We start from the raw sequence: 13,801 nt of genomic DNA on the forward strand, positions 1-13,801 counted from the left end.
ATATATATATATATATATAAATTTAAACAATATTTATTATAAGATCCAGGAAATAGTAAGTATCCGAGAAAGTTGATGCATGTATATATACTTTTGATGGATTTATCCATCAATTAGGCAACGGTCATGCAATAGTTGTGTAGCTTTAGACATCCCGATTATTTCTTTTATTTTAATAAGTATATATCTTTTTATATTTAATTATTTTTAATAATATACTTTTATATTTATAGATGAGATGATATTATTAATTGTATATAATTTGAGATTTTAGATTTAAACTCGATATATAATGTTCAGCTTAATAATATTGACATTTATTTGTTAGTTGAACATATATTTAAAGAAATTTTAAATATAAATCTATTGATCTAAAGAAATATAACAAAAATGATTTGTTTCTTGATCTCTTATTATTTCAAACACCTATGACTTGTAATCTATTACAATATTAAAATTATAAAGAAATTAAAATTATATTTTTTTTATTTTAAAGATTTTAGATTAAATTAAATTTTGAAACTTTTAAAATTTAAAAAAAATATTTTTTTATCAAAAATATTAAAAAATAAAATTATCTTTTTATATATTTTGAGAGTAAGAAGTATACTTGAGGGTGGGTGATATATCTCTCGAGTAAAAATCTTCTATGGATATTAAATCATTGTATTGCCGTTAGTTCAACAACATATAAATTCTTGTGTGGTTTCAACCATAAATAATAACATAATAATTCTTGTGTAGTTACAGTTACAAAATTATTAAAATATATATATATAAATACAATCATTTAATTTTTTTCAATAATTATAATAATAGTAAACTTTATTATTTTTTATCTATATTTTGTGTGTGTCTAAATAAATTAAATTTATGGTATGACAATACAAATATTGGTCTCGGCAAATTATGCTAATGCTACGTACGTGCCACACGCATCCTTCTTGCAAAAATTTGAGATTATTAAATAATGAAACTAAAGGTAAGCATATGGTGTCCTTGACATTTCTTTCTTGGCTAATGTTATTCTGGACTATTTTAACCTCACGCTAGTACTAAATTTCTTGGTATTTAGAAAGAGTTATCTTTTTATCACTTTCTTTTTGAAGTATATCAATAATAAATCTAATAGATTAGTAATGAGTTCTTTCATAAATCTAATAGAACTAATAATATATTATCATTTAATAGATAACGGGCAAATAATTTAGTATCATTGTGAATTACATATAACCAATAATGAATTTTTAAAATTCAATCATATCAAATAAAATGAGTTTCTACAATGAGTAAATTAAATAATCAAACATTAAAATTCAAGATTTTAATCTTTAGTGATGTGTGGTGGCGCTTAATACACAACCACTCTGAAACAAATTCATAGTAGTGGAGTGTGCCTTTCAAAATTCAAAGTATACTATAAAAAATTTATGACTACTTAATTGGACATGTGCCAATGATCTGATTATACATTTTTAACTCTAATATTATTAAAATATAAAATTTGACACAAATACAACATCTTGACATTTTAAGAAAAACAAAATACAATATTTATATAATATTACATTTGTGTTCCATTTACACATATTGGTTGTGATTGGTAACGAAATTATTCAATTAGATTGAGGACATGCTATCTATGTTGAGTTTGGTTCAATTAAAAATGTGCAGCAATGAATATAAGAGAGCAACGCATCGGTGCAATAATTGTAAATTTAACCGTTTTTGATTTGGATGAAAACGAGAAGGTCCTTATTGAAGATTGATGCTTTACCTTCAAAGTTCATGCAAATATCATTAAGGTTGAGCTATATATACATAGACATAGACGATAGATTATAGAGCCTTTCATGTAAGGTAAACCATAAGCATAGACATAACGCTCTTACAATAAAGGTAAGAATGTAAGATATAATTCCCATTTCGAAAGAAGCGTATGGGCTAAAATGTCAGGATTTGATTGCAAATTAATTTATGGGCTGATATTGGGTAATGTCTCCCACATTTGAGTTGGGCTCTTGTCTCATTCAGTTGGTTTAGAATCATTGGATGTACATTAGACAATTAGACCCCTACAATTTAGAGTTTCTTCTCCCACTCTATTAGATTTACAAATCTAAATATGTATTTTGATAAAATAATACTTTTGATATTCATATGTGTATTTTGCAGGCTTTAGACTATATATGGGTGGAAAAAAGTTACCCCTACATATTGGTATATATATATATGTTTCTATCAACTGAAGTCTACATCACATAACATAAGTCAATTGTACTTAATTATTTTGTTTTCTTTCTTTGTAAACGTGAAACTAGTTTAAGTTGCTGTCCGATTGACGTATTGTGTAAAAGATTAATTGAATAATTCTCTTAATCAGGAATGATATGAAAAACATTTTTTTTTATCAAAATAAATGTTTACTTAAAGTGTGAGTAATTAAATCTTGTATGAATTATGAATGAATTAAATATTAAATATATACAAGATATTATTCTTATACGTATATCTTAAAATTTTAGGTAAAGATATCATATTTAAATCTCTCATGATCTTAAAGTATTTGACACATTATAATTAAGTATCAAATTAAATTATATTGTAAGTCCATAAATATATTTTATAAATAGTGTATTATATTGGTCATTTTGTTGATTTCTTTTTTCTTCTTTTTCTATTTTTTTTTTATTAATATAGTTGTTCTCTCTATTTTTCTATTTATCTTCTCATGATTGCAGTTTCAAAGTATTGTTTGTTGTTTAAGGTTTTACAGTTTTGGCGTTATTTAAAAATTATTTTGGTTGGTTTAAGAGTGTGTTTATAGACTATTTTTATACTTCATTTTAAAATAAAGAGATTTTTTATCAACTAGTATTAGGAATGATATTATAACTCGCATTAGCATGTATCAATCTAAATCCGTCTTGATTTGGACGGGACAATCCGCTTTGATTAGGTATAGGTTTTTTTTTTAAATTAAAATTTAAGAACGGAGACAGATTTGGGGCTGTTGATATTTATCTCGTACCCGCACTTGAACATTTCTTACTAGTAATATTATTGTAATTTTTAAATTATATATATATATATATATATATATATATATATATTGAATATACTAATATTTTTTTAAATATTAAAAGTTATTTAGAATATATTTTTATTCTTATCTAATAATTATTATTTTATTATATTAATTATTATAACTATGATTTTAAATTTATAATTTTATATATATAAATAAGTATAGATGTGAGTGGAGAAATACAAATCTCGTTACAGATAAAAATAAGATCCAAATTTTACATCCATTCAAAAATTAGAGTGAATACGAATTTTACCTAATTAATTAGATATAAAGATGACAATTAATTAGATATAAAGATGAAGGAGGCAAAATCCATATAGAATATGGTATAATTGTCATGTCTAACTAGTACACTATCCATCAGTCAAAGATTAAAAATTAAAAGTAAAAAATATAAAGTTTGGATTGCAAGTCGACAGCACCGTATTTCCAGAAACAGATATTTTATAAGTTGAGAAGTGCAGATGTTTTACAAAAATCAATGTAACCTTGATTTTCAAATATATCTTGTTTTGTTTTGAAAAAAGGCCACTTGGCAATTTTGGAAGACTCTACTTTGACGTGTGTTAGCATACAGATTATGGCCATTCATTAAATGGATAAGAAAATGGGTACCCAATGAAACAGAAACAGAGTGTCACTCATCTTGACAAAGACTGCGCTGCGTTTTAAATTCAGACAATGATGCACAGCTGAATTATGTATAAGACGCGGTAGAGTCCCATTCATTATTATTATTTAAATTTAACTATTTTCCGTTAATAATTTTATTTTCTTGTACGTACGTTGAAGAGAAATACTTTTATTTTAAATAAAATAGAAAGACTTTCTATTTTATCTACTCAAAAATAAAAATGAAAGATATTTTTGGGAGTGGCATTGTTGTAAAATAATCGAATTTGAATTATGTGAAGCAAAGAAGAACTTATTTGTTTATACACTCGAACTCATTTAATTAAAATCATACGATAAAAAATTACAGATTTTTATTTTCTTATTTTATAATTTAAAATATCAAATAAATTTGTACAGTTCAATTTGAATATAATGTTCACTGATATTCCAACCGCATAAATACGAAATCTTGATCACACAAGTTATATTCAAAATTTTTACTCTAATACTATAGTAGTCTGCATGGAGTCTTTTGGTTGAGTATGCCAAACTATTTTTATCTTAGTAATGATTTAAACCTTAAGTCAAAAATTTAAGTGTTGAATTTAATAAAAGGTGGAGCAATCCTTTCAAATGTTTGAATATTGTTGATTATTATGCAAATTATGATAGATATGAGGGGAGTGTTTTGTTAGATGTTGTGTTCATGTAATAGATTTCTTTCTTTAATTGTGACGTTGGGCTACTGTGGAGAATTATATCTCATTTATTTGACTTTGTGTGGTTGTTGGTTCTACTTATTTTTAACACAACTTGTATTTAGATTAAAAAAATTATTAATAGTAGTCTTAAAATCCTATAATATAAGGCGATGGTCTCCGTTGCCTTAGGCCACATATGAAATTGTGTAATTATGTCGGTAAAGGTTTACAAAATTTCAATTTAATAATATTGACCTCTTTACTCTAATACTAACCGAGTATTAATTAACATATGGTAATGCTCAAACCAAACATTACGAAGTATTAATTAACATATGGTAACCGAGTATTTATTCTGCCAAATGTTCTGAAAAAGTCAATTAGCAACCTTGGAACTAATCTTGTGATACAGTAAAAATTATTCTGCAAATAGTTAGATAATCATTATTCGTAAGTTAAAATTGATTCAACGCACATATAAATTTAAAATAAAATTTAATACGAAGTTTAATAAAAATTATTATATTAGTAAAATTATTGATTTTTTTTTAAATTCTTTTGAATAAAAAATCAATTATTAAAGTGATGTAATTAATTTTATATAATATTTATTTTAAATTTGATAATAATAATAATTTATTTAGTATTTGGTGAGACAACATTAATAATATTAGATAAAGTTTTATTAGTTTTAGATTGGTACTTCTACTGGTGTCAAGTGTGACAGTTTAATTTTATTATGTTAAGTTTAAAATAATAAAATATGTAGACGTATTAATATTTTAATTAATTTAAGAAAGCATTGAAGAAAAATATCGGTTGAGTTGACAGTTGACAGCACTGTAATTTAAAAACAACTAAAAATTAAGAACCGACGGGTTAAAAGTTAAAACCAGAGTGAAGCTTCTATATAATTGTTTCGTTGTTGATTATCTAGAATTAAAAAGCACAGAACATAGATAAATGGAAAAGAAAGAGCGGAAGATTATGGTTGCTGTTGATGAGAGTGAGGAGAGCATGTTTGCACTTTCATGGTCCATCACCAACCTTATTTCTGATACCAACAACAACAGCAAGCTTCTTTTGCTCTATGTTAAGCCACCTTCTGCTGTCTACTCCTTGGATTCTGCAGGCTATATATTTTCCAATGAAACTATTCATGCTTTGCAAAAATACAGTACGGAATTAGCTACTTCAGTAATGAAAAGAGCTGAAGCTATTTGCACTAACTTCGACGCTACCAATGTTAGTCAACTCATCCGATTCCAACTTTTATTATTTCTTTCACTATGTATTTAGGATATAATTAATTTGCAGATAAAAATTGAGAAAGTAGTTGGGACTGGAGATGCTAAGAATGTTATTTGCAGCGCAACAAAGAAACTAGAGGCTGACACCTTAGTCATGGGAAGTCATGGTTATGGATTCTTCAAAAGGTAACGTTTTCAACATATTCTTTACTGATCACTTTCAAATTCTCGTTTAACTTAATTACTTTTATTCTCTGCTAATTTTCAGGGCACTTCTTGGAAGTGTAAGTGATCACTGTGTTAAATATGCCAAATGTCCTGTTGTAATTGTCAAGCAACCATAATGCTTTACATCTCATAAACCACCTTAATTAGACTACTCCTCCCTCCTATTTCAAATATAAATTAAATTAAATTAAAAAATTTTGATGTATTTTGTTTGAATTTTGAATCTAATACATCAAATTTCTTTAATCTACTTTCGTTTATATTTAAGATTAAAGTAATAGTACACAAACACAATCTTGCTGTGTTCAGTTACAATTTGTGTATGTGTATATCTTGCACTTTATATGTTGTATATTAGTTTTTCCAATCTCAAATATATAAAAAACTGAATCAACAAATATGAATGTATTTTGTTTAAATTTTAGAGTAAGGGAGTTTAAAAGTAATTCCTTGTTAAGTTTTACAAAATCATTATTTATGTTGCATCATAGTGCTACTAATTTGCTTCATAAATCCAATAATCTTCTTAGTAATAATAATGTAAAAGCCCACAAATTCGATCAAAGATATCTCTGATGTACCCTCTTTGCTTCCAAAAGTTGAGTCTTCAAATAGAGATAAAAGTGAAATATTAGAAATCACTAATTGACATAATTACAGAAAATTCAGATGAAAGGCTCTAACAATAATTTCTTATCCACCTATCAAAAGTAATAGAGATAATGCTTAATACTCGTAGTTCAAAGCTCAAAAAGTACTATACATAATTTGAATGAAGACTCTCTTTAGTCAGTGTAGCACCAACAATTGAAGTTAAAGGTGTCTGCGAGTTATTTGATATGTGGCTGTGTCTAACTGTAATGGACTTTAACACTAGGCCTTCAAGCCCAACCCAAAAAGATGAGATTGAAGAGGAACTAGCTAGACTGCATTCCTCCCATTTGGGCCTAAAGGAATACATCAAGGCCCAATAATTTGAGAGACCATAGGAGTGACATTCAGATATTCATTTGTCACCAATAACTAAAAAGAAAGAAATTAAGATAATTATATGATGTGATAAGAAAAAAATTGAAATAAAATGAGTAAATGAAATTAAGAGTGTTCAAATATAAAAGTTGTAAACCAAAACATGGTTATCATTGAAAAATGGCACTGTTGATATTATTATTATTATTATTATTATTATTATTAAGTTATCCAATTAATTTACAAGATTTAATGTAATATAAATTAAATTTATGAAATAATCTTTTTTGAAGGTCAAATATTCAACTATATACAATAAATATTTTTACATTAAATGAATAATATAGTAAAAAGAATAATATTAAATGATTCAAAATTAGTCAACTTTTACTTATATAATATTAATAAAGTTTGATGTATTTTTTGTTTTATAATACTAATTTACTAAGATGCTAATATTTACCAAAACATTTGGTGATGATTACTATTTATAATATTCTTGTCAGGCTTTACAAAATAGAAAGTTTTAGATACATTTAATACAAGATTACAAAAAAAATATAAAAATATTATGGTTGTGTTAGTTCCTATAATCATTTATGGTTTTTTACAGTTCGACGAAATCAAAATATTACCGTAAAATTTGAAGAAAGTTTTTCCTTGAAATGAGGCATAACCCGTGCCATTTTCCCACGAGGTAAAGGTTGTGAAGAAATCAATTGCTCATAATTCACGCCGTTGATTGCAAATCATATCAATGATAATAGCGTACAATATAGGTAATGGCATTAGCATACATACATCCAATGCTGTTTATTGACCGCTACCATCCGACAAAACTTTAAAATGTCACTTTATTATTTATAAGGTTAGATTATAATTACATAATTTTTGTGATAAAGGTATATATTACTATATTTCAAATTCAAAAAGTTAGACGTCACTAGCAATATAAACGGAAAGAATAAAACTGTTCGTGCAACCAAATTAGTTAATGTTTTAGTTGAAAGTGTTCGTATATTTTATCTTAATCACTATTCCTAGCTATCATTAATAACTGTTACAATATAATTCCGCTAAGCAAACAAATAAAAATGTGGTAATATATATGGTATTAATTTCCCGTAAGTCAAAGTCTAAAGTGATGTTATAACTGATACCAAAGTTATTAACGACGCAGCCAAAATAAAAACTACCAAGTCCACTACCATTATATGCGTCACAAGATGGAACAGTTTAACAAACAAAACATCCATTTTTTTTAGGTACAAATATAACACAATACAAATCAACCTTTTATTTTTTATTATATAGTTTAACTCAATTCACAATCACATAATTCATTAAGATGGGAAACCAAATCTCATTCCGTCCCTCCGATTCAACAGGTAAAGTTGTTTTCTTAGATGGTTCGATTCATCAATTTGATGAACAAATAACAGTAGCAGAATTAATGTTAGAACATCCACAACAAGTAGTAGTTGAATTTCATTCAGCTGTGAATCAGAAAAGACCAACACCATTGCCTGCTGACAAGAAGCTAGACATGAACAAGATATATATGATGATTCCAGTGAAGCAAGGGAAGGCTATTGGATTAAGCCCTGAAGAAACACGCCGCATTCTGTTGATTGTTAACTCTGTTTTGAATTCTAATTATGTCTTGTGTTCTTCTAAGTTTCTTCCATGGTTTAGTAGTTTATGTCATAAAAGTGAAATTGTGGAGCCTGTGGTGGCTAAGGGGAAGGAAGAAATAGGAGAGATGAAGGGAGAGAGATGCGATTTTTCGGAGATTTCGTCGGAGATATTGGATGGGAGGCCTGAGTATTTGAATAGGCAGATTTCAGGGAAGGGGTGGAAGCCAAGTTTGGATACTATTAAGGAGAAAAATGTTGAGAGAAAAAAACGTACTCATTGGTTGTTTCTCAAGAGTTTTTAGTAGTACTAACATGCTTTTAAATCGTACTTGTGTCGCACTTGTGGTTATGCAAACATTCATATTGTAGAAAGAAGTAAAAGCAAATGTGCCTTAAATTGAGGGTATAATATCGTTGTAAAGACTTCCAAATCTGCAATATTATGAAATCAATTGCGATTGAAAACTATAATTTAAAATCTATTTATTGTTTTTAATTTTGGTTAGCCTTTGTGTGGTGTATTATGTCTAGAAATGTTTATGAGGATACCTCTTGTTTTATTGCATGTGTATCTTAAGAGTAAGTTAGATCCTTATTTTGGAATACCAACTTCTATAAAGCTGCTCATATGAAACTTTGAAGCCCTTTCTTCAGTTTGTTCTTTGTTTTCATTGGATTTAGCAAAGTTGGAATCATAAGGGTTGGATGATTCATTTTTGCTCTTATGCTACTCCATGTTTTCCAATTGTTCATGTGCAAAAATTAATTATTAAATTTCATGTGTGGTGAGGAGGAGTAAAATTTGAACCTTAGTCAAATCTTTTTAGTTGAAATACTAAAGAAATTTGTAAATAATCGTGAGGTTCAAAGTTTGAGCTCGAAAATATCATATAAAATTTATCAATATCGACATTTGTAAATTGAATAAGGTCTCAGCATGATTATGAATTTTAAAAATATTTTATCATAAAATTCATCTTAGATGTCAAATATGCGTTGGACAAACCAATTTTATGACATTACTAATAGAAAATAATAATTTTTCATTTTATATATATACCATATGTTTTCTCATTAATTAAATTATTAATTATGAATATTTTTTTATTCAAAATTATGAAGAAAAATTACTACATCTTCATATCTCACATGTATATTACAATTCATATTTATTTATATTATAATAATTAAAAAATTAAAAAATTTATACTCTTTGAATCAAGATATTTTACTCCTCAAAAGTAAAAATTTATGATTATTCTTATTTTTACGATTGAAGTGGTATTTAATTGAATTTTAAGACATTTATATTTATTTATTCTTTTAAAATTTCAAACAAGTATCAACCAATTTTTTTAAATTTTTAGATAATTTTTAAGTATTAATTTATTGTAAATTACGTATCTTAAAACGAATATAATTTGAATCATCGAATTGTTTTAGATACTAAAAACGGGTCAAACCCAAAAAAAAGAGGGAGATTGGTCAGGGCCTAAACTAGTAAGACAAGGACTTTGAACCAAAAATATCATTTTTACTATGTTTTTAAGTTTTTTCTTTTTATATATTTATAGAGTTAAATAAAATTTTAGTTTTTATAAATTTTTTTATTTTATTTTTAATCTTTATAAAAAATTTCATCAACTTTTAGTTCTTTTAAATTTTGTGTCCTTCATTTTAAACCAATTATGGTATATCTTTCAATTTTTTGAATAATTATTTTGTGCAATGTTTAGGACATGTTGAACAACTACCTTGTAAAAAATTTGATATTTTTAATAAATGATGATATAAATATAAATTTTGAAGTTTTTTATGTTTAAAAATCTATATTTAATTTATCGCTTGTTAAAAAAGTCTAAATTTTTATAAATTTTTTTATTATAATGTCATACACATTAGTGTAAAAAATTATTCAAAATTTCAAAAAATAAGCAATATTAAATTAAAATCAGAGATTAAAAATAAATAAAAATATTGTAAATATCAAAAGTTGACCCAAAAAATTATAAAAATTAAAATCAAAATTATGAAATTTTACAGGACTAAAAATTATATTGTTAGTAATGATAGATGTTTGTTGTATATAAGGTGTTTGATAATATGCCCTTGTTACAATTGTCGAGTGAATCAACGAATGGATAGATGTTAGGCTTGATAGATGTTTGTTGCATATAAAGTGTTTGATAATATGAACTTGTTACAATTGTTGAGTGAATCAATGAATGGATAGATGTTAGTGTTGATAGATGTTTGTTGCATATAAGGTATTTGTTAGTATGTACTTGTTACAATTGTTGAGTGAATCAGTGAATGTATAGATGTTAGTGTTGATTGATGTTTGTTGTATATAAGGTGTTTGATAATATACACAAATTAAGTGGTTCTATTTGTTTGATAGTACGCATGTCACAAGATGTTTTTTTTTTTTTTTATCATTGATCACCAAGCTTATTGACTCTCTTTGTCTCTGATTTGTGACTCTAACTATGATTTGTGCATATTATCTCTGATTTGTGAACATGACTCTGATTTATTTGTGGTTGTGACTTCTTTTTTATTTGTGATTTATGACTTTAAAATATTTTTAAGTTATGTAATTAAATTATTTGATACTCCACTTTTTATTTATTACAATTTAATTTTTTACTATATAATATTATTAACATATTTGATTTTTATATTTTATAATTTTATATCCGATCATTCTAAACTTTTTAGCTAAACTCGGCTTTTTTAAAATGGGTAAGAAAAAAGACTATCAAATTGAAATTTTTGATAACAACGGTAATCTCAATCTAAAACAAGATAAATTTACAATAACTATTCACCTCTAAAAATATGAGTAACTGTTAGTTTTAATTACCATCTGCAATTGAAACTTTGAAACCCCTCCCAATATTTTCTGCGTTACTACTAATTATTATAACAATGTTTTCCTCCTTTTTATTATTTTCTATTTTTTGGCAATGAAATTATACTTCCGAATGTAGATTTTAGATATCCCCGACATGGCTGACTTTGGTTTGAAATGAGCTGATCCCGCGAGAGGCTCTGTTCCAAATCCGAACATCACTTGTAAGCGAAGCTACTCTCAACTTAACCAACAACCATTGTAATTGGAAAAGAGCCAGCATTTTAATTATTGTAATTTCCGCTAGACTTGACTCCGCTTTCTTTTCATGTCTCCGATATTTCAATCAGTTTCTGTTGAACAATGTGTGACATATACTCAAGCTATTCAAGTTTTAACATATTTAATAATAATGTTACCAGCTCAACTAATTAAGAATGATTATACATAATTATAAAACAGCAAAAACCCGTAAAACAAACACATTAGTGCATCGGACCAACACACTCTTAAACTAGGGAGACGTTGAGTAGCGATAAATGGTTGATAGTATTAAATGGTTGTGTTTAGAATTGTTTCAAATATTATATATTAAAATAGTTTTATATTATTTGAAATTGTAAAAGAAGTGAGAACTCAAACTAAATATATATGGTTCTAATTTTTATTACAATTTTTATCGATAGGAAACATTTTAAAGATTTTGGTCATCTCATGGTTAAGTCTAATTCATTTTATTTCTTTGTAGTTGTTGTTCATCCAACAAGTGAAATAGTCTTAGTTGTTTAAGATTTTGGTCATCTCATGATTAAGTCTAATCTATTTTGATTTTTATATAATATGATTCATCCAATAAGTGAAATAGTCTTAATGAATTAAAATTTTGATCATTTTGGTCTTCACTTGAATAATTCTAAACCATTTTGGTTTTTAGTCAATATAGCTCATCAAATAAATGGAATAGTCTCAATTGATTAAATTTTAGTCATTTTGTTCATCTCACGACCAAGTCTAATCTATTTTTATTCTTAGTCAATGTGGTTCTTCCTAGGGGTGGACAACGGGCGGGTCTGGACAGTTTCGAACCCAAATTTTAAATCCAATCCAATTCGTGGGTGGTCAAAAGAGACTCAATTTCACCCATTTAAATTTATAGTTTGGGCGGACATCGGGCCACGGGTGCGCGAGTCTTACAGGTGGATAGAATCGGGTCAGATACTTCTGGGCTTTGTAACATTTGTTGTCTAAATTAATTTTTTTGTCCAATCAAGTCCATAATTTTTTTTGGGCCATTCAAAACAAATTGCCCCTGTTAATTTTACCAAGCATTTTTTTATTTATCTAAAAGGTTAATTTGAGTAAAACAATTTTCTTAATTCATTCCTTCAATATTAAGCTATTTTTGACTCAGTTTTCCTTTGATAATTAACCCTTTTACAATGCAAAACTTATCAAAATAGTAATACTTTCATTTATCAATATATTAATATAATTTTGTCTCACTTTTAAATTGATTATTTTTCCTTCAAAATTTAGATATTGTCCCATTTTTTCATTGATTGATGATGAACTATGAAACCATAAATCAACATAACAAGATTTAAGCCTTCAATGGTACTCCATATCATTTCAATTAACAAATAAAATTAATTTCAGTCATAAACCTGCACATAGAATACATTTTAAATTAGAAACCAAATTATTAAGAATAGATGCAATGTTATTAAAATATATAAAAAAAAAAAAAACCAGAACACCTTAAACAAATCACAATCAATATCCAAGCCTTAAACTAGAAATAAAATTGTGAGGAACATTATACATTTTTGTAGGAATAAAAAAAAAAAACATAACACCTTAAACAAACCATAATCAGTATCCAAACCTTAATCAAATATAGAGAAAATATGTAAGTGTTATTTGAAGAAAATACTTAATAACAAAACTCATAAACCCTAAGTCTTAAACAAAATATCAAAATAACAAAAATCATAAGTCTCAACTCTAAAATCAAAACCTAACAAAGCCTTGTCAGAAGACATCATAAACAAAAAAATAAAAGCATTAAAAGATATAACCTTTAATAGTAAATGTATGGTGATACTTCAACTCTTCAATACATCAAGTTTGTTCGATTATTAACCTAAACAATGAAAAATAAATACATGTTAGCCAAATATGTTGAACGGAAATGAAAACCCTAAATTTAAAAGACAAAAAAAAAGCTACAAAATAACTAAAAGAATGAAGGATGTTAGACTTACTATGGAACCACAATGAACATAAATTGGAACGAGGGTCTCGAAGAGAGACTTGAGCAAAACAAAAGAGTTAGGGTTTAAAGTTCTTTTTTTGAAAGTGGAAATGGCGAAGAGAAAGAACAAGTGTGGGTTGTGTGTGGAGGCAGAATGAAAATATAGGGTTTGATTATTAACGTTAGTATTTATACTTTGGAT

General features: G+C 26.4%; 2 protein-coding genes across 2 annotated transcripts; both read left to right on the forward strand.

Moving 5' to 3' along the window:
- The first annotated feature begins 5,337 nt into the window (after positions 1-5,337).
- On the forward strand, positions 5,338-6,252 carry LOC101505009 (universal stress protein A-like protein). The gene is made up of 3 exons (XM_004495851.4): positions 5,338-5,652; positions 5,725-5,843; positions 5,926-6,252. The coding sequence occupies exons 1-3, from the start codon at positions 5,371-5,373 to the stop codon at positions 5,999-6,001; spliced, it is 477 nt and encodes a 158-aa protein (XP_004495908.1). The 5' UTR covers positions 5,338-5,370; the 3' UTR covers positions 6,002-6,252.
- A 1,810-nt stretch (positions 6,253-8,062) lies between these two features.
- Positions 8,063-8,996, forward strand: LOC101504686 (uncharacterized). The gene has a single exon (XM_004495850.4). It carries the CDS (start codon positions 8,203-8,205, stop codon positions 8,791-8,793), a length of 591 nt encoding a protein of 196 aa, XP_004495907.1. The 5' UTR covers positions 8,063-8,202; the 3' UTR covers positions 8,794-8,996.
- The last annotated feature ends 4,805 nt before the right edge of the window (positions 8,997-13,801 follow it).

The sequence above is a fragment of the Cicer arietinum genome, chromosome 4 (assembly GCF_000331145.2).
Source record: "Cicer arietinum cultivar CDC Frontier isolate Library 1 chromosome 4, Cicar.CDCFrontier_v2.0, whole genome shotgun sequence".
In the NCBI taxonomy this organism is placed as follows: domain Eukaryota; kingdom Viridiplantae; phylum Streptophyta; class Magnoliopsida; order Fabales; family Fabaceae; genus Cicer; species Cicer arietinum.

Excerpts from the sequence above, each read along its gene's own strand:
- LOC101505009 (XM_004495851.4), top strand. The coding sequence starts at position 5,371 with ATGGAAAAGAAAGAGCGGAAGATTATGGTTGCTGTTGATGAGAGTGAG. Across the intron at positions 5,653-5,724 it reads CTAACTTCGACGCTACCAAT|ATAAAAATTGAGAAAGTAGT; the intron begins GTTAGTCAACTC and ends ATTAATTTGCAG. Across the intron at positions 5,844-5,925 it reads GGTTATGGATTCTTCAAAAG|GGCACTTCTTGGAAGTGTAA; the intron begins GTAACGTTTTCA and ends GCTAATTTTCAG.
- LOC101504686 (XM_004495850.4), top strand. The coding sequence starts at position 8,203 with ATGGGAAACCAAATCTCATTCCGTCCCTCCGATTCAACAGGTAAAGTT.